At 35.4% G+C, this 23,934-nt stretch overlaps 1 protein-coding gene across 1 annotated transcript in view; it reads left to right on the top strand.

Annotated features, from left to right (window-relative positions):
* Positions 1 to 23,934, top strand: part of PSD3 (pleckstrin and Sec7 domain containing 3) — a 377,954-nt gene that overhangs the window by 318,020 nt on the left and 36,000 nt on the right. The window contains exons 11-12 of the mRNA XM_044659529.1: positions 17,365 to 17,522; positions 19,533 to 19,677. Coding sequence (XP_044515464.1) covers positions 17,365 to 17,522; positions 19,533 to 19,677 — 303 coding nt within the window. The remainder of the gene's footprint in view (positions 1 to 17,364; positions 17,523 to 19,532; positions 19,678 to 23,934) is intronic.

Here is a 23,934-nt window from a genome sequence, read left to right as displayed (position 1 = left end):
GAGAGAGAGAGAGAGAGAGAGAGAGAGAGAGAGAGAGAGAGAGAGAGAGAGAGAGAGAGAGAGAGAGAGAGAGAGAGAGAAGGAAAGATAAAAATGAATAAAACATCTATTTTTGAGTTGAAATGTAGAGGGAAAAAACCTTAAAGTGGATTTTTTTTCCCTTTACAATAATGATGTGTAATTATTTTTTTATTGTGCTGATACTTTACTATCAGAATGATCTCATTTTAGGGAAATTACCTGTAATAATACACATCATTTCATTGAAAAGTACTTTTAAATCAGTTATAGTTAACTTTTCAAGTACTTAGTCTTATTACCCCAACTAGATTATAACTCCCTGAAGGTTATATAAGGACCATATCTTATATCATTTTATTTTATCCCCCATCATGCCTTGGGGAATATTTTTCATATAGTAGAAAGTAAATTCTCATTTGATTAGAAAAATTTCCCTAAATAATAAGTAGCAGAGAATTTGTCTGTATGACCTTACAGTGAATTATTTGGATGAGAAACAAATCAGATAAATGAAAGAGAGAGGTAAGTAGGAATAAGAAACGTAAAAGAGACAGAGATGGAGGATGAGTAATCATAGCCTCTTCACAAGACTAAAGTAATTACTGTGTTGTCCTTTGTTCAGTACTTCCCAAATGGAGTTAATAGTTCTCTTAGGCTTGGGATCCATGTTTGTTCTCCAGGAAGAAAATGTGCCAAAACCTAACTTCCAAATGGAAAAGAGCCAGCCCAGCCTCAAGGCCACATGCCCAAGTAATCATCCTGACTCGATGGGATCTGAGGACTCCTACTGATACATCCTCCTACAGAATGAGTTCAGGAAGCTTCTGTTTGATGAAGCACAATTCCCATTTGGAATGCCTGACAGACAGCAACTAATTAGTCCTCTGCTCATTTCTGGCAGAGACTATCCCCCCCCCCCCCCCCCACTTGGAGAAGCTGTTATGCAGGGTTTTGGTCTCTTGTTTAAAAGTCATACAGCAAATCAGAAAGTCTGGGACAAAAACCCAAGTTTTACTGATTGTCACTCAGGTCCCTTGATACCAGGTAGTATTGGGAGAGAAAATGTTGAAAATAATTTCCCAACTGTGAAAAATGACGCTATTAAAAGTGACATTTATTATGATGTTTCAGGCTTTACAAAAATGCTATATATACATTATTTCATTTGAGTTTCATCATAACCCTTTAAGACGGGTACTATTAAGTATTCTTATCCCAGGGAAACTGAGACAGAGAGAATAAATGACTTGCTCAGGGTCATACAGCTAGCTAGAAGCTGAATTTTAACCTAGGTTTGTTTCATCTGACTTCAAGTCCAGGGCTCTTTTCATAGTAACACACTTCTAAAATTTAAACAATGTTAGTTATTAATAATAATGGATACTTATATAGTGTGTTTTCAGGTTTACAAAGCTCTCTGCATATATTATGCCATTAATTAATTAGAAAAATTATAGCAAGAGTAGGGAGAAGGGATGGTTGGGATTTTTTCACTAAGATCTGTGAAAAATTTTAACTACCCCTACTTCATTGTAGCATAGACTCAATATCTTTCAGCTGGAAGGGCCCTTTGAGTTCAATGCAGTCCAACCTCACTCCCAACCTACTTCATTTCCTGGTTCACTGATGTTAGCATTGACCTTATTTACAGTAAAGATCTGACTATTATTTACATCTGACATCTAGAATACCTTTGAAACCATATCCAGGTCCAATTATTTGCCGGTGAATGAGATTGCCTCAACTCCATTTTGCAAATCGGGAACCTGACCATTTTAAATTACTTGCTCTATGGATGAGAAACTTAAGATGGAAAATTCTGCTGAAATTCAAATGAGAATTTATTTCATAGTTCAATAACTCTAGTATCTAGTATGTAGATAAGAGATGTTGGCTTTTGATTCTGTTTTATCTAAGTCTTTGTTCTCTATTTAAATTGATTTCCCCTTTGTAGAATGAATCAACAAAATTTAATCTTCAGGTCTCAGTTTCCTCATATGCAAAATGTGAAAATTAGACCAGATATTTTGGGTCCCTTCCTGGTCCAGAATTTTATTATGGTTTGATATCTTATTTTTAATTAGAAACATTTCAAATCATGCCATCATTTATTTACTTTTCCATGCTTCTGATAAGTGGAAACATATTATCCTCCATGTTGCCTAGTTGAGGAGTTGAAGCAGAATCATTGTAAAAAAAAGTTAGCATTATATATAATTTTTAGACTTATTAATTGATGGGAAAATGTATTATACAATTGGATAAGTAGTTTAGAGTCAGGTTTTGAAGGCTTTAAATGTCAAAAAAAAGTTTTTATTTCATCCTATTGATGTGGAAAACTAAATTTGGACCACTTCTGTGGAGAATAGATTGGAGAGGAAGAAGACTTTTGAAGCAGGGAGACCAATAAGAGGCCATAGTAATAGTTCAGAGGTGATGCTAATTTAAAACAAAATCATAAACTTTAAAACTGCCCCTATTTTGTGTTACTTGCCTTTAGAGAAAGGCAAGTATATAACAAAATTTTGAATTTTTAGAGGTATAGCTTTTTACTTTCCCAGTATTATTTGCACTACAAGAGACCTTTTTTAAAAAAATAGCAATATATTTTTATTGGATTTCGATGAATTTCATTTGGAATTTGGGGATTTCCCAATTACCTGAGAGTATTTGTTATTAGATATAAATCTCATAGGATTTTAGAAGTAGGTGGAGCTTTAGAAGTCATTTGAGTAACATCCTCCCTTATTTTACAGATGAGAAAACAGGTAATATTTCCAGCTAGGATCACACAGCTGGTACTCTGCATCTAATTGTATAGTTATGCAGTGATTTGTGCCTTGTCAGAATGCTGTGATACATTTTATAGCCCATACCTTGAGGTAAAAAACTGCCACAAAATAAGCAAATCTAATTTATCATTTTAGCTATGTTTAAAATTAATGACTTGGCCAAATCCCATTCTTGATGCTTATTAGAAGGGTAGTTTATACTTGAGAAAAGGCATTGTTTTGCATTCACTCAACATTTATTATATACCTATTATGTGCTATGCAGTGTGCTAAGCTTTCAGAATATAAACAAGTATTTTGTTTTGGCATCTATTTGTTAAGGGGAAAGGAAAGAAATTTGATGTCAGGGAACACTTTTTTTTTCCCCTTTATGGAAAATAATTTGATTTATTTTACTTTCCATTTTGTAATCAGTTTGTATGATGTATATTCTTAAATTTGAAATTACTTTATTATTGTAATTTGTGCCTTAGTTCCTCCATTGCAATCCTATCATGTCAACACTATTTAATAAATGCAATAATGAAAGATAAAGGCATGAGAATGAATTTCCTGTTATGAAGGTACAGCTTTATAGTCTGCTGCCAGCTTCAATATTTGTTTTGTCTTTGCTCCCATAGTCATAGAAATATTGATTCAATTTACTGTAGGGAAAAGTTTAGGGAACAAGACTTTTAGATTTTTACCTGTGTCACATGCAAAGCCTTCCATTAACTGAATGAGAAAAGGATTGACCAAACCCATACAATTCCAAATCTGGAATTAATCTCTAATTAAATATATAAATCCTGTCTTCTGATTACCTTCAAGAACTAGAATTCACCTTTTTACTTGAAAAAAGCTTAAGGACAGAATAATAGTTGTACTATCAGTATATGTTAATTGAATAAATACATAATGATAAAAGACTGTTAGAATTTAGTTATTCTTTTAAATGACTTTATCTTTTATTAATCAGAATTGGAATTTGCATAATGCAAGATCCTTATTGTTTTCTTAAGATACACTTGCTTATTTATGGCTTCATGAACCATTTCTACAAAATCTCTAGGCCCCAAAGTTTGGAACCAATGAACTATGGTATTTTTCTTCTAATATGCTACAGTCCACACCTGGCAGTGTGACTTGGGAGTTTAGCAAGTTGCTTCAGGAAAGAGCAATTATTTCTGTCTTCGGGAAGCACTGGACCAGTGTTGCAAGGAGACAAACACTGTAGAACTCTCATGCAGTATTGGGATGAAGTATGGAGGTTGAAGTGGATGGATGGGCTAGGGAGGTCAGGATGCCAGCCATGTGGTGGGGCCACCAAAACAGCTAATTCAGTCTCAGCATGAATTCGTAGAAGCCTAGCTTCCAGAAGAAGGGATCTCTGGTATCCTGCCTCTTTTCAGGCCATGCCTTTATTTTCTGCCACATTTAATTCTGGCCATCACATTTCAGGGAAAAATTGACAAAATGTCAGTGCATCCAGAAGAGGAAAAATAATAATAATAATAATGTAGTGTGTCCAGAAGAGGAATAACAACAACAACAATAATGATGATGATGATAATAATAATAATAATAATAATAATAATAATAAATGTGAGTGCATCCAGAAGAGGATCTATGATAATGGTGATGATGAAGATGGTAATAGTAATAATAGTAATATAAGTACATTCAGAAGAGGATCAATAATAATAATAATAATAATATTAACAAGATAAATAAAGTGCTAACTATATGCCAGGAACTCTTCTAAGTGCTTTATAAATATTATCCAATCCTCAAAAAAAACCTGGGTGGTAGGTGCTATGACTATCCCCATTCTATAGATAAGGAAACGGAGGCAGACAGAGTTTGTGCCTTACCCAGGGTCATATAACTAGTAAGTGTCTGAGACTCAATTTGGATTCTCTTCTTTCCAAATCCAGGACCAGCAAGTTATCCACTACATCACTTATTTGGGTCACACTGAAGGGATTCTGAGCCATTACATAAAATAATTCAGTGCTTTTTTCACAGTTCAGTTCAACCAGTGTTGAAGTGCACATAGTATGGGTGGAAGGGATGAAGATAAAGGGTGCCCTCAAGGAACTCTCATTCTACTAGGAGGATATAGCCATGTACACAAGGCAAAACAAAATAGTGCGTAACTTCAAAAAGGAAAATGTGCTATTATTGATGGGAACAAGGAAGAACATGTAGGAGAGGGCACCTGAGCTGTGTTTTGAATATTATAATAATAATTATTATTATTATAATTGTTATTGATAATAATATTCAGCATTTATATATTACCTGATGTTTTGCAAAGTACTTAACAAATACCCCATTTGATCATTTCAGTAGGTAAGAGAACTGCTGCTGTTATCCCCATTTTATAAATAAGAAAAGTGAGACTGAGAACAGATAAGGCACATAGCCAGGGCCACATAGCTAGTGAATGTTTGAGACAAGACTTGAGCTCTGAAATTCTTGCCTAAATCCATTCATTGCCCTAGCCTGTTTTATGTAACTTCCTGGCTGTTTGGAAGGAAACTAATGATTATTTGAGGTAGAAGTAAGTGATGAAGAGCATTATAGGCATAGGAGAACATTTGTGCAAGGAACCAGAGGTGAAAATTGGAACATAATGTATGAGGAATAACTTGTAGGTGAATTCCACTGGAATGGAGAATATAAGAAGGAAAAAACACAAAATAAAACCAGAAATGTTGGTGGTATATAGGGCTTTCATTGTGAAGCTGAGGAGTTTAGAGGCTATCCTAGAGGCAAGAGAGAATCATTTGAGTAGGAGGTGACATGATTGAAAGAAATGAGTGTTTTTTTCCTAAAGAAGAGACGATTTCATTGCACAACCCAGTAGCTATCTTTGGATATTTAAAGAGTTATCTTATGGAAGAGAGATTACTTCAGCTTGGTCTCAGTAGGCAAAACTAGGACTGGTGAATAGAAGGTGACTGTGGGGAGACTGATTTTTTTTTTTTTTTTTTTAGCTCAATAGCCGTAGAAATTTGTTAGCAATTAGCATTGCCCTAAAACAAAATAGGCTGACATGGGAGATGGCAAATAATGCCAAGTATTGAAAGACCAAACCCATTTTAAACATTTTTTTGAGAAATACCCTGGAGAAGAACATTGCCTAAACAATAAGAGTATTTAGTACTTCCAGTTTGGGTTAACATTTGAGGATTTAGATTAGAGAAGAGCAAGAGACTCGAGGGACAAGTTGCAGGTTTGAGTTTCAAGGCTAGGCTAAGGAGATTCTGCATCAAACACAGTTAAAGGAAAAGTCAGAGAGCCAGCAGGATGGTGGGGTTGGAAAGAATATAGAGAGAAGAATCAAGAAATCTGACTTCTGCTCCAAGGCTTCGGTTTTCTGATCTATGAAACAGTTAAAATAAATTCCTTAACATGATGATGATGGCAAAGACTCTAGAATTGGAATTAAATATAACTTTCATTTGACTCAGATTTCCTAGATAATTTCCTAACTGGATAACCCTGGAAAAATCATTTGACCCCTCCATCAACAAAATAGAGGTAATAATACTTTATTGTATACCTCACAGGGCATTTATGGTTAAAGCGTTTTCCTACCTTATAGATGAGTAAAAGAGTCAGTAAACATTTATCAGGCACTGACTGTGTGCCAGGCACTTCATATAAATTGGAGAATGTTATTGTTATTATCGGAGTAAAATAGTAAAATAAACATTTGTTAAGTACCTACTATGTACCAGGTGCCTAAGAACTGAGAATACTAAGATATTAGTCCCTGCACATAGGAGCTCACAATATAATGAGACAAAACAATCCATAAAAATAAAATAAAATGAAAAGAGGAGAAAGGAGAGATCTTAGGATGGTAAAACTAAGGGGCATGATGAAGTCTGGAAGCTAGGATTGGAAATGATCTAAGAAGGAGTAAGTTTCAGAATTTATGCTATCTTGCAAAATGATGGCATTATTAACTTTAATGATGAGTTTTACTGTTAACAGATATATTTTTAAAATAACAAATATATAATAAAATATATTCAATATTAAAAAGCAAATAAAAATAATTTAATGGGATTTTGAGATTTTATAGATGAAAGTACTTAAAAATTCAAAAGCTCTATACACATAATCATTTGACTCTGACAACAATAATAATAACATTTATGTAGAATTTTAAGTTATAATGCTCATGTTGCAGAGTTATAAATATGTTGCTGTGTTATCTCTTCTTAGAAATGAGAAAATAAGACAAACAGAAATTGAATGATTTGTGCAAGGTTGCACAGCTAGTAGTGGTGATGGTGGCAGTAGTAGTGGTGGTGGTGATGATAGTGGTGGCATCATAATCATTGTTATCATTTATATAGCTTTTACTATATTCCAGGCACTGTGCTAAGAACTTTACAATTATTATGTGCTACTGCTACTCAATTGATCTCAATTTTTCAGCTGAGGAAAACTGAGTCAGTAAGGGGTTAAATGACTTGCCCAGAATAATAAATGTCTGAGGGTGGATTTGAAACTCGGGTCTTCCTAATTCCAGGTTCCCTGACTATCCACTGTGCTGTCACTGCCTGTTATCTTAAATGCATTTGCTGTAAGTGCCTAACACTACGGACCTGATTGGTCAAGTTCCTTGTAATTACTAGTCATCTGTTAGGGAAAAAATAAGTATGCTAATGTTAGAGTGAAAATAGTGGTGCATTCCATTTTATATAACATTTATTAGACATGGAAACCTTCAGTACTTCAAAAACAATGTTGGTTTCCTAGGTTTAGATATTGATAAAGTATATCAGTGCAGAATGCAACCCTATCCTCATGACAAAAGATCTTCTTAGGGCAGCTAATTGGTACAGTGGATAGAGCACCAGGACTTCAGTTGGGAGGTGCTGGGTTCAAATCTGGCCTCGGACACTTCCTAGCTGTGTGATCCTGAGCAAATCCCTTAATACCAAATGCCTAGCCCTTATCTCTCTTCTGCCTTAGAAAGGATTCTAAAGTAGAAAGGGTTAAAAAAAAAGTTACTACACCCTATGCACCACCCCACCTCTCCTGAAGCTTCTGCTGAACCTCTCTGAATTTAGCTAGACTAACCCTCAGAGTTGATATAATCCTTTTTGCCAAGCCAACACTCAAAGCTTTCTTTCCCAGGGATGGTAGGTTCTGCTGGAGTCTTGACTCTCTGGGAAGAACTTATGGAGCCAGTCTCATGTTGTGGAATTGGTAGAAGGCTTTTTACATAAAAAAGATGTAATTTTTAATTATTGGTGCTGAATTAGTATGTCAACTCTAAATGAATACAAATATTTTGTAATTAACCAATTAGATTATTTATTATATCATGTCATTTATAGAAATATGTATATGGATGCACATTCATCACACTTGCATAAATAATAAATAGGCATATCTATGGGAATATAAAGATAGCAATTCATGGATTTCCATTAAGATAATACAGAATATTAATATGTTTCATAAATATGTATATAAGCACATATTTATTCCTCATACCCACATGTAATCATAAGTAATCATATTTGTAAAAATATAAATAAGGTAGAGTCATACAATTCTATTAAAATAATTCAGAATTTTAAAAATAATTAATGATGGTTGTTCAAATGCTAAGTGTTCTCTGTCCCCAAAATAGATCACTATAATATGCTTGTTCAATGAATAATAATGACAAATATCTTGCTGAAGTACATTTATTGAATATAATTCTTCATGATATATTTGTTTACCACAAATAAAGTAATTCATAGCTAAGAAATCAAGAAAATGTAAAAGACTTAATTTGTTTATTATTTGTTTTATTTGAATCACCAGAGCAAGATAAAACCTTGAAGTCTTTCTGCAAAGTGCCCCTTTCTTACATAAAAATTTTACAAGATTTTGTGACACATGTGATTATAGTGTAAGAATGAAATTTGAGAGATGCCATCTTTAAGTATATATATATGTATTTTCTATGGACACGTGGAAATTATCAAACTACATTTCCCGTGGTCCAACGGGTTTCCGTTTCCTGTTCTTTGGGCGTGGGGACGCCTAAGTCTCCATGCAGAGAACAGTTTAAATCTCCCTGGGTGAGGAGGAACTCTCTCTTTTTTTAGCAGGAAGTCGCCCTCTTGGCCAACAGACTCAGGAAGAGACGGGAGGTAACAATAATGGCGCAGGCGGCAGTTTTGAATTCTTACTAGCGCGTGGTCTAATGACTTTATCTATCAGCATGACTTTAATTAAAATACTAATTTATATTATTATATCAGCCTTTATCATTTTTTATCCTTATAATTACAGTGATGTTATTTAACAATCAGCTGATTATTGGCATCTATGGATGCTCTGTAAGGAAAAATACATTTCAAAGAAATCTATTGTTGTCATGGAACAGAGTATACATACATAAGGTCTAAAGGAGAAGGATTTCTTATCAATGATTAACTCCAAATGTTCTTATGTTTCAAATGTACTCATAGTCCTTGCAATATATTACAAAGCCTCCTTTGTTATATCCACTGCAGTGCAAAAAAGATTGGTTTAACCATTAGCAAATAAATTTAAATGAATAAAAGTATTAATAAAATAAATTAAATAAAAAGCCTGCCTCTGTGGGGGTGTTTAGTGAATGTATAATAACCAGCTCTCTGGAAAGAGGCAACTTTTAATCCTCGGTGTTAATGATTTCTTTATCACTTAAATCTAGGTATTCCTTGTTTGTAATATTTGTTGCTTTTCAAAGTGTAAACGCTTACAATGAAAATTTAACAATCAAGTCTTGCAAATAGGTTAGACCTAGCTACTGTATATTCCTATCTGCTTCTTAATGTATGTTGGCTTTGTAACCCTGAGCAAGTCACTTAGTTTTAGCTAGTCCTATTAGTTTTATTGAATGGGTAAAACACACACACAAACGCGTATGTATTTTGCTTTAAGGTTTACAGAGTTCTTTGATTTCCTCACAACTTTTTGATATGAATAGTGCCCATTCTAATAGCATCATTTTACAGATGAGGACTTCTGTCCAAGTCCCTTGACTCTCTCGTGTTCAGAGTTCTAAACACATTTGTGAGTATAAGGGAAAGGAAAAATTGAGGGGGAAAATTAAAGATTTCCTACTATTTTACCTACAAACTAGCAAAAAGGAGATAGTGATAGAGGAAGAGACTGATATAGACAGGGATAGGGACAGAAAGAGAGGGAAAGATAGGAAGGAGAGAGAAGGAAAGAGAGACTGAAAAAGAAGGGAGAAAGATAGATCTAGGGGGAAGAGAGAGACAGAGATAGAATAAAAAGACAAGGGACAGAAAGATGAGAGGGAAAAAATGGAGAGGGAGAGATAGAGAGGAGAGAGGGGAAAGATGAGAAGAAAAGATAGAATTGAGAGACAGTGAGCAACATAGCTAGAGGAAATAGAAAGATAGAAGAAACGGAGAGAGAGACAGAGAGAGATAAGAAATGGAAAGAGAGAAGGAAGGATGAGAGGAGAAAAAAGAAGAGATTGAGAAAGAAGAGTTAGAGTACAGAGAAAGAGGAGTTTAAGACAAGAAGAATCAGACAGATCAGGTTTGATAAAGATGTAATTATCATTAAAATAAGTTACAAAACTATTTTCTTTAGTTTCAAGGAAGGAAGTCTATCATGAATATTAGCTAAAGAGTAAAAGTATAAGTATAAGAGAAAAGCAGTCAATGTGAACTCAGTTCTTCTGCGAAATCTCTCTTCAACTATAGCAAAAGCTTACTACAAAGTAAAATCCCCAGAGAAGAATTCATAATTCTTCAATATCCTTTTGATAGATTTGCATAATAAACCTATTTTGTTACTTTCATATGACTTTAGAGATGATGAAAATGTCAAAGATTTAATCTCAGTTCCTTAATGATACTGACTACAATAAAGATTGAACTTCCCAGCAACCATTTTTCCATCTACAATGGGCAAGAGAGTCCCTTGCTTTTCCTATATCAGGGGCTGATAAATACCTATCTTTAACCATTTTCAGTAGTATTTTTTCCTTAGAATTGTTTTTTTTTCCTTTAGCCTCTTTAGAAAATTACCATTCTTTGTGATCTTAGGCTTAGTACTATTAAATATTTACGTTTCCAGTGGAATTATGTTTTTGGTCTGCTAATTTGGCTTTTAATTTATAAGAACTAATAGTGAAAATCATACTATTAAATCTTTGTTATGTCATCATATCAGTGATCTAATCTAGCACTTCTCTAAATGTGATCCAGGGACTTCTGGGGGACCCAGAGAGCCTTTCAAGGGTCCACAAATCAAAACTATTTTTATAATAATCCAAAATTTTTAATTTCTAATATAGAAAAATCTCATTAGATATGACATATAAATAAAAGTCTTTGGTATACTCAACTTTTTTGTTTAATTTTCTCTCAATAACATGTAAGCAAAAAATTTGAACATTGCTTTTTAAAATTTGAATTCCAAATTCTCTCCTTCCCTCTTTCCTTTACCCTCTCCTTTGTAAGAGGGAGAATTTAGATATTTTATAGATATTAACTTAAAATGTGGCCGCCAGGAATCAACAGTTCAGATTGATTCCGTAATTAAATCAGACCCAAGTCAGCATCAGGTTAAGGCAGTTTATTTACAATTAGGAAGGTAAAGATAGGAATAAAGAGAAAGGGGGAGGCTAGTCCAGGCATGCAGAGGCCTGGACCAGAGAGAAGGTTAAAAGGCTAAATAAATGAAGCTGCAAGCCACAGGGCTTAGCAACCAGATAGGCTAGTGCCTACTTAAGGCAGAGTTTAGAAGCCGCCTAGGTAGGCCAAGGAAGTCAGCCTAACTTACCCACGTGACAATACTGAGTAGAAGCTGCCTGAGGTCTCAAGGGAGGTCCTTCAGCACCAAGTTCAAAGAGGGAACTGCCTCCACAGGAAGTAACCAACATACTTAAAGAGATAGTGTCTTTCGTCACTTCCCATGTGTCCACAATTCAAGTGGACAAATGGCAGTCTCTACACTGATTTTGGACTGCCCAAAGGGCAGTCCCTTGTTCTTGATTTGTTACTTATTGTCATGTGTGGGTAACTCATGTCCCCTCCCCATTAATGGAGGTGAGGATTACATCATTCTATGCCTAGGGTAAATAAGAGTTTAGCTATGAATGGGCTAGAATTAATTCCATTTACACACCTTGAGAAGGCAAGCAATTTCTAGCCATGCAAAAATTTCCCTATTATCCATGTTATAAAGGAAAACAGACAAAAAAAAAGAAATAATAAAGTTTTAAAAGTATGCTTTAATCTGCATTCATAAATGATCAGTTCTTTCCCTGGAGTTGGAAAACATTTTTCATCATAAGTTCTTCAGAATTGTCTTGAGTCATTGTATTACTGAGAATAGCTAAATCATCCAAATTATTTATCATACAATATTGTTCTTACTATGTATAGCATTCTGGTTCTGTTCATTTCACTTTGCATCAGTTCATATAAGTCTTTACAGGTTTTTCTAAAAGCATGCTGCTTGTCATTACTTAGAACAGGGGTCTGCAACCTTTTTGGCCGTGAGAGCCATAAACGCCACATTTTTTAAAAATGTAATTTCATGAGAGCCTTACAATATGTTTAACACTGAATACAAGTAAATATGTGCATTTTATGTAAGAACAACACTTTTAAAGTACAATAAGTCTCTGAACTATTTTTAATAACGTTATTATGTGCTAACCAATGATGAATAAAGTACTTCTTACCATTAATGTGACTTCTGGTGCTGCATGGTTTTGCTGATGGATTTGTAGTCTGGTTGATATGTGGTGAGGTTAAGCTTCATGCAAGCATTGAGACTTCCATCTGTTAAACATGATCTTAGGTTGGTCTTAATGTTCTTTAGATGTGAGAAAGACTGCTCACATGCATATGTATGAAACGTATGTAAAGATGTAATCTGACTATAGTTCCCCTTTAAGAGCAGGTAGAAAAGTTAAAAACAATAACAATCCCACAAATAGGGAGTGCAGACCCCATGAATAGAGGTAACAAACAAGGCAGTGTCCTCACTGAAAAATCAATATAGCAGCAGAATAGGTAAAACAAGTGAGATAGTTCCAGGGATGGATTGTAAATGTATAAATACACTGAGATAAAGCCATGTAAATCAGAGGCAGAGGGGTAACAAACAAGGCAATGTCCTCACAGAAAAATAAATATAGCAGCAGAATAGGTAAAAAAAAAAAGTGAGACAGGATTGTAAATGTATATATGCACTGAGATAAAGCCATGTAAATCAGAGGCAGAGGGGTAGAGAATGTAGACAAAAGTGATCAATCACTATACAGAACCCCAAGATGTCAGTAACAGGTGTGGAAAGAGTAAAAGGAGGGCAGAAGGAGAACACACAGCACACCTACCAAGCCGAATGGCAATATCAATGAGGGAGCCTTCTATAGTAGCGGTACCAAAGGGTACATGACATGTGACGTCATGACATTGACATATATAATATGGGAATAAAGCAAGTGGATGGGGTTTGTAGGTCCCTAAGTCAGTAGGTGGGAAAGGAGGGTGCAATAGTGGATGTAGTAGATTGAGGTGGTAGGAGAGATATAAGGGAACGACTGAGTTTAGGGAAATATAAGATGATGAAGTATAATGAGCAGCAAGGGGAGATGATGAGGTAGCTGGGCAGGCAGCTGCAACAGGGAGACACAGACTGGGTACACAGGCTTGAGACAGAGGACACTGAAGGGAAACGGGCTGAACCCTTCCAGGTAGGAAGGGCACTTCTACAGACAAAAGTTAGGGCCAGTCAGAAATGGTTTGAAACTGACTAGAGGGCTTTCTAGTTAGTTTCTCAGATTCACAAAGGAAGAGTCCCCAGGCTCTTCCCTGTCTGTGAAATAGACGGGCTTCTCAGAGGAAGTATAGAGATCACCACTTCCTCCAAGATGGACGCCTCCAGCTCCCCTCAGGACCCAAAGAGAAACTATTCCTTTCTCTCTTTATCCCTCTTTTATCGGTCAACCAAGGATTTAGCAAAAGGTTTGATTAAATAACAACAGGGTTTATTAAGTTTCAGGGTTGATTATAAAGGACTGAGGGATACAAGGTTTCGCCCTAGAGAGAAGCTCCAGGTGGGGGAGGGACACCGGAATGGGGCAAACTGAGCAAGAGCCTGCTCCCACTCAGCCCTGGGAGGCTTTGTTGCCTTTAAGGTTAGGGAAGTAATCAGGAGATAATTTGTATCAAGGGTAAGCCCTACTTGTCTATGGGGAAAACCTAAGTCTTCAAAGTTTGATTGCTACCACCCAAAACCCACAGGAAATTAGGAAAGGAAATAGGGTATGGAATAGGGAAGGTCAGGGAGATCCAGAAGAATTAGCTAAGCTACAAAATCTCAAGAGAAAAGGCACAGAATCAAGGCCAGGTTTCAGCCCAAAGACAGAGAGCTCAGTTGACCCTTCCACTCTCACCAAGCCTCTGGGATCAACTGCTGCTAGTCAGGGTTCTAAACCCTCTCAACTGTCAGAAATTCTGCAGTTTGCCTTTTGCAGGGTTGATTGCACCTCTGCACTACAGGAATCACGTGATGCACGATGTCATGCGTAAACTGTTAGTTACTGTGCGGAGGTTCTTCTGTCAGTGCTCACAGTGCGAGCTCCTGTAACAGCACCTGAAAAAAATTGACTTTATGGCTCCTGCAGAAAGAGCCATATCTGGCCCTCAAAGAGCCAGATGTGGCTCGAGAGCCATATGTTGCTGACCCCTGACTTGGAACATAATCATATAACACAACCTCTTCAGCCATTCCCCAATTAATAGGCAGTCCATCAATTTCCAATTCCTTACTACCACCAAAAGAGCTTCTATAAATATTTTTGTACATGTGACTCTTTTTCATTTTTCTTTGATCTGTTTGGAGTACAGACCCAGTAGTTGCTGGGTCCAAGGAGATGCTCAGTTCTGTAGCCCTTTGAACATGGTTCCAGATTGCTCTCAGAATTGGTTGGATCAGTTCTCCCCTAATAATGCATTCCTGTGCCAATTTTTCCTTCTCCTCCAAAATTTATTGTTTTTCTTTTCTATCATATTAGCCAATCTGATTGGTATGAGGTAGTACCTCAGAGTTTTGGTTTTTTTTTTTTAAACCCTTGTACTTCGGTGTATTGTCTCATAGGTGGAAGAGTGGTAAGGGTGGGCAATGGGGGTCAAGTGACACAGCTGGGAAGTGGCTGAGGCCAGGTTTGAACCTAGGACCTCCTGTCTCTAGGCCTGACTCTCACTCCACTGAGCTACCCAGCTGCCCCCGTACCTCAGAGTTTTTTAATTTGCATTTCTCTAACTAGTAGTGATTTAGATAATTTTTTTCACATGACTATAGATAGCTTTGATTTCTCCCTCTGAAAATTGCCTATTCATATGCTTTGACTATCAATTGAAGAATGACTAATGTTCTTATAAATTTGACTCAGATCTCTATATTGTTAAGATATTAGAAGTTTATTAGAGAAACTTGTAAATTCCTCCCCCCCATTTGTCGTTTCCTTTCTGATTTTAACTTCATTGTTTTGTTTATGCAAACCATTTTTAATTTAATGTAATCAAAAATTTCCCTTTTATATCTTGTAATGTTCTCTGTCTCTTGTTTGCTAATAAAGTCTTCCCTTATCCATAATGACAGATAAGCTATTCAGCATTTTCCTAATTTGCTTATACACCCTTTATGACTAAATTATGTACCCATTTGGCTTTATTTCAGTATACAGTGTGTTCAAGCTGCTTTCCGGTTTTTCCCAAAAAATTTTTTGTCAGAGTGAGTTCTTGTCCCAAAAATCTTAGCTCTTTGAGTTTGTCAAACACTAGATTACTGTGGTCATTTACTTCTGTGTATTATGTACCTAAAATATTCCACAAAAAGCCACCACTCTTATTTCTTAGCCAGTACCAGATTGTTTTGATGAGTACTTCTTTGTAATGCAATTTGAGATCTGGAACTGCTAAGCATCCTTCCTTCATAGTTTTTCATTGATTCCCTTGGTGTTTTTGACCTTCCGTTCTTTCAGATGAATTTTTTGTTTTAATTTTTCCTAACTCTATAAAATAATTTCTGGTAGTTTGATGCCATGACACTAAATAAGTAAATTAATTTGTTGTTTTTTAAAAGAATTGTCTTTTTTTTATATTGGTTCAGCCTACCCCTGAGCAATTAATATTGTTCTAGTTGTTTACATTTATTTATTCATGTGAGAAGTAATTATATAGTTCCTGGGTTTATCTTGGTATATAATCTTCCAAGAATGCATCATAGTCTGCAGTTATTTTAAATGTGGTTTCTCTTTCTGTCCCTTTCTGATGATTTTGTTGGAAATATATAGAAATTTTAAGGACTTATATGGGTTTATTTTATATCCTGTAACTTCTACTGAAGTTGTTAATTATTTCAACTAGTTTTTAGATGATTTTCTAAGTATACAGTCATTTCATCTGCAGAGTCCTTCTTGCCTATTCTAATTCCTTTTTCTTCTCTTATTGCTGTAGCTAGCATTTCTAGAACAATATTGAATAATAGTGGTGATAATGAACATTTTTGATTCATCCCATATTTTATTGGAAAGGCAGGATTGTCAATAATTTATACAAGTATAAAAGGATCCTAAGACTGAAAAGTTTGAGAACCACTGATTCTAATCAGTATGGGTTCATGGATTCTCATTCTGTAATATTCTTCTTGTTCATGTCCTCCCATGAATTTTACACACCAGGTTCACCCAGCTTGAAGAAAGTATTTGTGATCCATAGGCATAAAACTTATATACAAGATATTCCAGAAATCTTAGTTCAGTTTGAAGCTTTAATAACTTTTTAACACCTTATGCATACATGTGTACACATATTCATATAAATGTACTATATATTATTTTTACTCCTCAGTATTTCCCTTGTCTTTCTCATGGTTCTTTCCTATGCTACCACTGCATAGAAGTCACTGAGTATTAAATAATGTATTTATTTAATTGAAGATTGGTAACTGATTTCTTGTAGAATTTATATATCTTCTGATACTCTGTAAAAGATGTCACTCTGTAAGTTGCAATTATCTTCTTGATGGTTTTTGGTGGTAGTTGTTGATTTTTTTGCTATTGTTTTTCATAACTATTTTTCTTCAGGGAGTAAATGATTGCAACCTTAAAATTCTGTGATTCCTATGAAAGTCTGAATCTCTTACCATGGCAGTTTCCGACATTTACATTAAAATTTTTTGTCCTATTAAATAATTATTAACCTGGTAGATTGCAATTTTAAAAAACTTAAGTTGTTTTCCACTTCTTTATTTGTAGTTAGAATGCTCTGAAGTTAGTGAAGAGTAATATAATTTTGAAACTCTGAATTGTCTTGGCTGGAGAGAGAGTTAAGTGCCAAGCTTATTAGGCAGCAAATGCACTGAGAAATGGACATTATTTTCATCAGTAGCAAACATCCATGATAGGGGTCACTTTTGCTTTTCTCTGTTTAAAAGAAGCATATGAAAGAAACAGTATTGGCTTAATGGCCTTATGTTCTTTGTTTTATCTTTTTTAATGCAGGATGAGTACAAACCAGAAAAGGCTCTGTCTGAAGATGACTTGAAGAATGCTGTGAGTGTACATCATGCACTAGCATCAAAGGCCACTGACTATGAGAAGAAACCAAATGTGCTGAAACTCAAAACAGCCGACTGGAGGGTCTTGCTCTTTCAAGCCCAGTATGTATGGGGTTCGGGGGAAAGAGTAAATGGTGGGGGGGAATTTTTCCATTTAAGAAGCTTAATTATTATTAATCATTGTGTTTATATCACACTTTATATTTCTCAAGGTATTTTTCACTTACATTTATCTCTAGTGACTTTCACAACCATTCTGAGATTTCTAAGGAAATTTTTATTAGCTCCACTTTATAGAGAGGGAAAGAATCTTGCCCAAAGTTACTAGAAAAACTGAGACTAGAATCCGGGTTTCTTGATACTCAGTCCCATGTTTCTTCTGCTAAAATATGCAGACTTATTCTGTCTATACTCACACTTTATCTAGGGAAAACTGAATTCAAAAGCTGTAGCTATTTCCTTTCTACAGACAATAATACTTCTCTGACTTTGGGTAGAGAGAAAAGGATTTTATAACTAAGATGGTTAAAGGAAAGAGGCCAGAGAAAGAGTTGGCAAAGCTAAATCCATTTGGCAACAAGCATTTATTAAGTATTTATTAGGTGCTTTGTTAAATGCTAGGGATACAGAGACAAAAACCAGTGTCTGCCCTCAAAGAACTAGCATTCTAATGAAGGAGACATTATACATGTGGAATTATACATGTATAATATATTTCTTTTAGTGAAGGAGACAGTATACATATATTGGAAAGCCTATATATATATATATATATATATATATATACAAAAAGGAAATATACAAAATGAATACATTGTACTTTTGGGAATAAATGTGGCAGCAGCTCAGCTGGAGAGATTGGAAAAAGCTGCCCGTAGAAGATGGTGTTCGAAGTGAGTCTTGAAGAAAACCAGGGGAAGGATGTGCTGGAAGGCAAAGCATCTGACTAGGATGAAACAGGAAAGAAAAGGTAGAAACAACAAGGAGTGCTTTCCAAGTATGGGGTTCAGCAGTGGAGTGGCACAGAGATGGGAGAAGATGAGAAAATGAGAATAAAATAGTGAAACATCCAAAAAGGCCCCTTTGCCTCGTACATGGAGCAGCATAATGTGAGATCAATACCACAAAAATTCAGGATGGAGAGAATATCTAGCAAGGATAACCAAGATTGTCACAAATTTCAGGGAGGTAAAAAAGACTGAGGATTTAGAAGTGGGCATTAGATAACCCTAACATTAAAGGAATACTATAGGAGAAGAAGAGAAAAAAATGAAGCAGAGATTTAGAATCGATTTGTAATTAGGAGGTGAGTCAAAGGCAGCCTGAAGGACTCCGTGTATAGCAATGGTTGACTACATATGAGAGAGTGTAGAGCAGTATATGAATATTTGATACTTGAGAAGTATAAGGGTCTTTGGATTTCCAAAAAGAGAAGTGAGATTAGAAAGGAATGAAAAAACAAATAACCAAAACTTTGTCAAATAAAGCAGTGTCAGATCATGAGCAAAGTGAGTGGGAGAGCATTATTGTCTTGGGGTTTATGGAATTTGATTTAGCAAAGACTGAAAATTGCTAAATGGGAAGCAGAGAATAATGTGAGGGTCACCGTGCTCAACAGGATTTTTTGGAATCTAAGAGACAGTCTGAATGTCCTATGGTTAGACTGGTTACTCTTTTAAAAAAAATTAAATTTTTTTTTAATCATGACTCTCTTTGGCAGTGAATTCTATGGATTCCTTCTTAGAGTAATGTTTTTAAATGAATAAGATTAAATATATAAGACTGTAAAATAAACCTAGTATATTTAAATAGTCATCAAAACACTTCGTAAAAACACAAGCTTACAAATTCTAGGTGAAGAAACCCCTGTAATACCGAAGGGGGATATAACCAAAAGATTTGGGATGGTGAGTTAGTAGAAGAAATGAGAGGAAGAAATTTCTACATTTTATTAAAATGAAATCAGCTGGGTAAGGCTGAAAAAGATCAAAGGGCTATTGGAATCCCAAAGAGAACTTTCCAAGCCACATGCTTAGTCACCAATGAGAATAAAGGAGGAATTAAGGAACATCAACTTTAAAAACAACCTAAAATTTCTTCCATCTTTCACAGGAGCCCGGAGGAAATGGAAGCATGGATAAACAGAATTAATTGTGTGGCAGCTGTGTTTTCAGCCCCACCATTTCCAGCAGCTATTGGCTCCCAGAAGAAGTTCAGCCGTCCTCTTCTTCCAGCTACAACAACAAAATTGTCACAGGTAAATAGAATATGGAGTGAGTAACAATTCATAGAGAAAGTAAGAGTTGTCTTTTAGTTGTTCTTTAGGATTAAAAAATTCAAGTTCTCCTAGCATTCTGGACTTCTCTCCCTTTCTACAAACTGAGTCAGTTTGATTTTTCTATGTATATTTACGTTCTCAGTTATCATTTTGTAGACTTTAATCATGTATTACTTCTTCCTCATATTTTTCTTAATAGACAGTAAAGCATTAGTTATCCAGAATGATTGAGGAATGGAGAATTCTGGTTAATTCAGTCATCAGGATATGAATGATTTTTTATTACCTGGATTATAATTTTCACCTAATCAGAATATAAAAATCCAGTGAAAAGGTTCCATATAATTTACTATTTTATAATGTTGAAAATTCGGAAGATAATTTTAGCATCTTAGGTCATCTTTGAACATATTTGTATTTGTCTTCAAATGTGGTTTATTGAAGTTTCTTTTTGTTAGAAGTCTGGATGAACAGGATTTTATTAGAAGTCTGGATGAACAGGATTTTATAGTATTTATTTTTTAAAAAAACACACAGTCTGGAATTAAGATTTGAAATACATTTGACAGACTAGGATATTGAGCTAAATCCAATAAGCTGAAATCAACCTCACAAATACAAATGGAAAAAAGCATGACTAGATAGCAAAAAAAGCTGGAGATTTTAGTGGATGACAGGCTTATTATAAGACAGCAGTATGTTATAGCAACCAAGATAACAGATGCATTCTTCAAGTATATTAAAGATAAGCATCATGACCAGGACTAGGGAAGGGATAGTCTGTGCTCTGTCTGGACAGACCATACCTGGAGTATTGTTTTCAGTACTAGGTATCAAATTCTGGGAAGAATATTATTAGAGAAGGGAGTAGCTAGAAAAGGACAATCACCATAATGATAGACCTGGATCTGATAATCATTTGAAGGAATTGGGCTGTTTAGCCTGAAGAAGAAAGACTACTTTCAAGTAACCCCAAAGAATTACGAAGAAGGAATACACTTGAGTTAGGAGCATTGGCTAGAGGTTGAAAAGAGGTCAATTTGAGCTTAATGTAAAAAAAAAATAGCAATTAGAGGTTTTGAAAAGCAAAATAGGCTTGCTTCATAAGGCACTAGGTACACCTTTACTTTTTTTGCTCTTGTTGAGTCATTTTCAGTCATGCCTCACTCTTCATGATTCCATTGGGGGTTTTTTCTTGGCTGAGATATTGGAGTAGCCTGCCATTTTCTTCTCTACTTCATTTCTACAGGAGAGGGAACTGAGGCAAACAGGGTGAAGTGACTGGTCCAGAACCACACAATTAGTAAGTGTCTGGGGCCAGATTTGAATTTAGAAAATGGAGTCTTCCTGACTCCAAGCCCAGCATTCTATCCACTGTGCCATCTAGCTGTCTTTGCTAGTAGTCTCAAAAATAACATTAGGTGTCCATTCATCAGGTATTGATCAGCTGAGACTGCTATTTTAGAGAGCATTCTTGTTCAGCCATGGTTTAGACTATGAGTCTTTTTCTATCTCTGAGATCTTAATGATGTACTCAAAACCTCCAGTAATCATTTCTTGTTCTTCTTTCCTTTTGCCCTTATCTCTTTCCTTCTCACAGATGGCATTTCCATTGCCTCCTACACACCAAACCTTCATCTCTTCATCATCCATTAATTGGTTTCCAAGACTGATCTTCTTAATTCTTTTCCTTGGCACCATAGTAGTACATGAAGGAAACTGTATTTATTCCACATGCAGAAGAGAGGACTAGAAGATCTAACTGACATATGTGTCAGTGTTTGTATGACCTCCTTCTGCCAAAAAGGATGAAAGTCCCTTTTATATAATATGCACGCTTAAAAAAAAAAAACCAGCAGCCATGTCAGGTTGTGACTAATTACTGTTTGCAAAGCCTAGCACAGATTGTGACTTTTCTCTAGGCTCACAGTGGTTCTGAAAGCTTTGTTCAAAAGAAACTGCACATGTATCCTTTTTACTACCTGTTACACTTAGGTTTTGCCCACTTGCCACTTTTGTGCCTCAGCATTTCATAGTGGAGGCTAGATTGGCTTAAATAGTAGTCATCCCTACTAAGGGAAGCTGAGTGGCACAGTGGATAGTAGTACTCTTAGCCTGGAGTCAAGAAGATTCATTTTCCTGAGTTCAAAGCAGCCCTCAGGCACTTAAACTCTTCCTGGGGAAGTTATTTAACCCTGTTTGCCTTAGTTACCTCTTCTGTAAAATGATCAGGAGAAAGAAATGGCCAACCACTCTAATATCTCTACCAAGAAAACCCCAAACGGTGTCTTGAAGAGTTGAGCACAATCAAAACAGCTGAACAACAACATTCTATGGTGGAGACATGTTCTTTCTACCACCTCATTATTCTTACCATGTTCCCAGTTGGCTAACTTCTGTTTTCTGTTACCCCTAAAGGTTAAAACAAAAGAAAGGACATCAATTATATCAGGCTGGTTTTAAGTTAGATATTAAGACAGGTTCTTCCTGGAACAAGTCATATATCAAATGCTGGAATGTATTATGAAGAAAGATTATAACTTCAACTTTTCTAGAGTTGTTTTTTTAAGTTCTCTTTATAGGATTAAATAAAATTTTAATGGGAGGAACTAGAGTAGATGATCGATTCCTTTCAGAATAATGATTTTATGATAAGAATTTAAGGAAATTTCATAAATAATCAACCTCCTCTTGTCTGTCCCTATAGATTCCTGCCCTCTTTTTGTTGGGTTTACCCCTTTATGGGAAATATTAGTAATCTGACTTTTAAATGAAACTCTGAACTGAATGAATTTTTTCCAACCTTGATTAAAAAATTGTTTTTTCTGATGTTTGTTATGTTCTCATTTATATTCTGAGTTTTTTTTTCCCTTACATTGTCAGCAATTGGTTTTTTTTTTCCTCTTTATGACACAGAATAATTTTGTAGAATTCTAAAACTTTCTACTCACAGGGTACCCCCCCCAAAAAAACTTAAAGTTTCATTTTCAATTCAAGTTTTTGGGGAAGCCCTGTATTTAACATTAGAAAAACACAGACTAGAAAATAGAAAAGCCTAATGGAAGAAGCAATTTTAACTGTTCTAGATAGAGTAGTTATTATTTTGGGTTTCTTTGTTTTTAAATACTGGTCTCCCAATCTCACCCAGGCTAGAAGTGCAATGGCTGTTCATGGGCCTAATACTATTACTGATTGGCATAGGACCTTCGAACTGTTCTATTTCTGACCCAGGTTGTTTCATCTGTCCTTAGATAATCTTAATCCTTCCAGACACTCCACCTCACTCTACCCCTGGACCCCTAGAATTCACCATATTGATGCTAGACTTTGTATATGCCCGATTAGCTCTGCCCACTTCAGCTCAGAACTCTGTCATTTAAGAGATATATCAATATCAACCTCCCTGGTAGTAGGAATTATAGATGTGTGCCATCACACCCAGTTAAGTGAGAAAGAAAAAAAACTGAAATTGTTGCTTTTATCTGTTTTTACTTATTAGGAGGGCCACTTTCTGTTGCATTGTCTGGAGGAATATGCCACAATTTCCCTTGATAACATATTTTATCTTCTTATAGAGAGCTTATATAGCTTCTTTAATGTCTTCTCTCCTGATGCAATTGAAGTCCTTTATTACCATTACTGGGAACATATACTAATCAAGGATTACTTATGTAAATAATTGTCCAAAAGAAAGATCTAGTGTAGGGGATATAAGAACACAGAGCCAAGACTCATGTGAAAGGAGAATAAGATGCTTTAGTCTTACTTCAGAAAGCAGAAACAAACCAAGATGACCTCCATCTTAGTGTTTTAGTTTTCATATCTACAGAAAAGAAATGATAACTTAAATGATATTTACCTTAAAGACTGATACTTCACTATATAGATGGGAATTACCAAGAGATAGAGAAGGGGAAAACAGCCATCTGCACTACAGCCAAAAGTGTGGAAATGATCTTTCATTCTTTGTGGGCAGTCTTGAAATCTTATCACACAGACTTAACTCACTGCTCCCTTTAACAATCTTCCAGGTGTGCTAATGAGTACATCTGCCTCTTTCATATCCTTTCTATCTGATCTCCCAACCCAATTCTGCCTTCTGGATCATTTGACTCTCTCTCACACCTGACTCAGACTTTCCTAAATGCCAAATACACTGGGTATACTTATATTATAATTTTGATTATAATTTGTAGTATGAATGCAAAGGATAATTAATTGCCCTGCTTAAAAAAA

The sequence above is a fragment of the Gracilinanus agilis genome, chromosome 2 (genome assembly GCF_016433145.1).
Source record: "Gracilinanus agilis isolate LMUSP501 chromosome 2, AgileGrace, whole genome shotgun sequence".
NCBI lineage: Eukaryota > Metazoa > Chordata > Mammalia > Didelphimorphia > Didelphidae > Gracilinanus > Gracilinanus agilis.
Note: the sequence above shows the minus strand (reverse complement) of the source record. Positions and strands in the feature narration are given on the sequence as shown.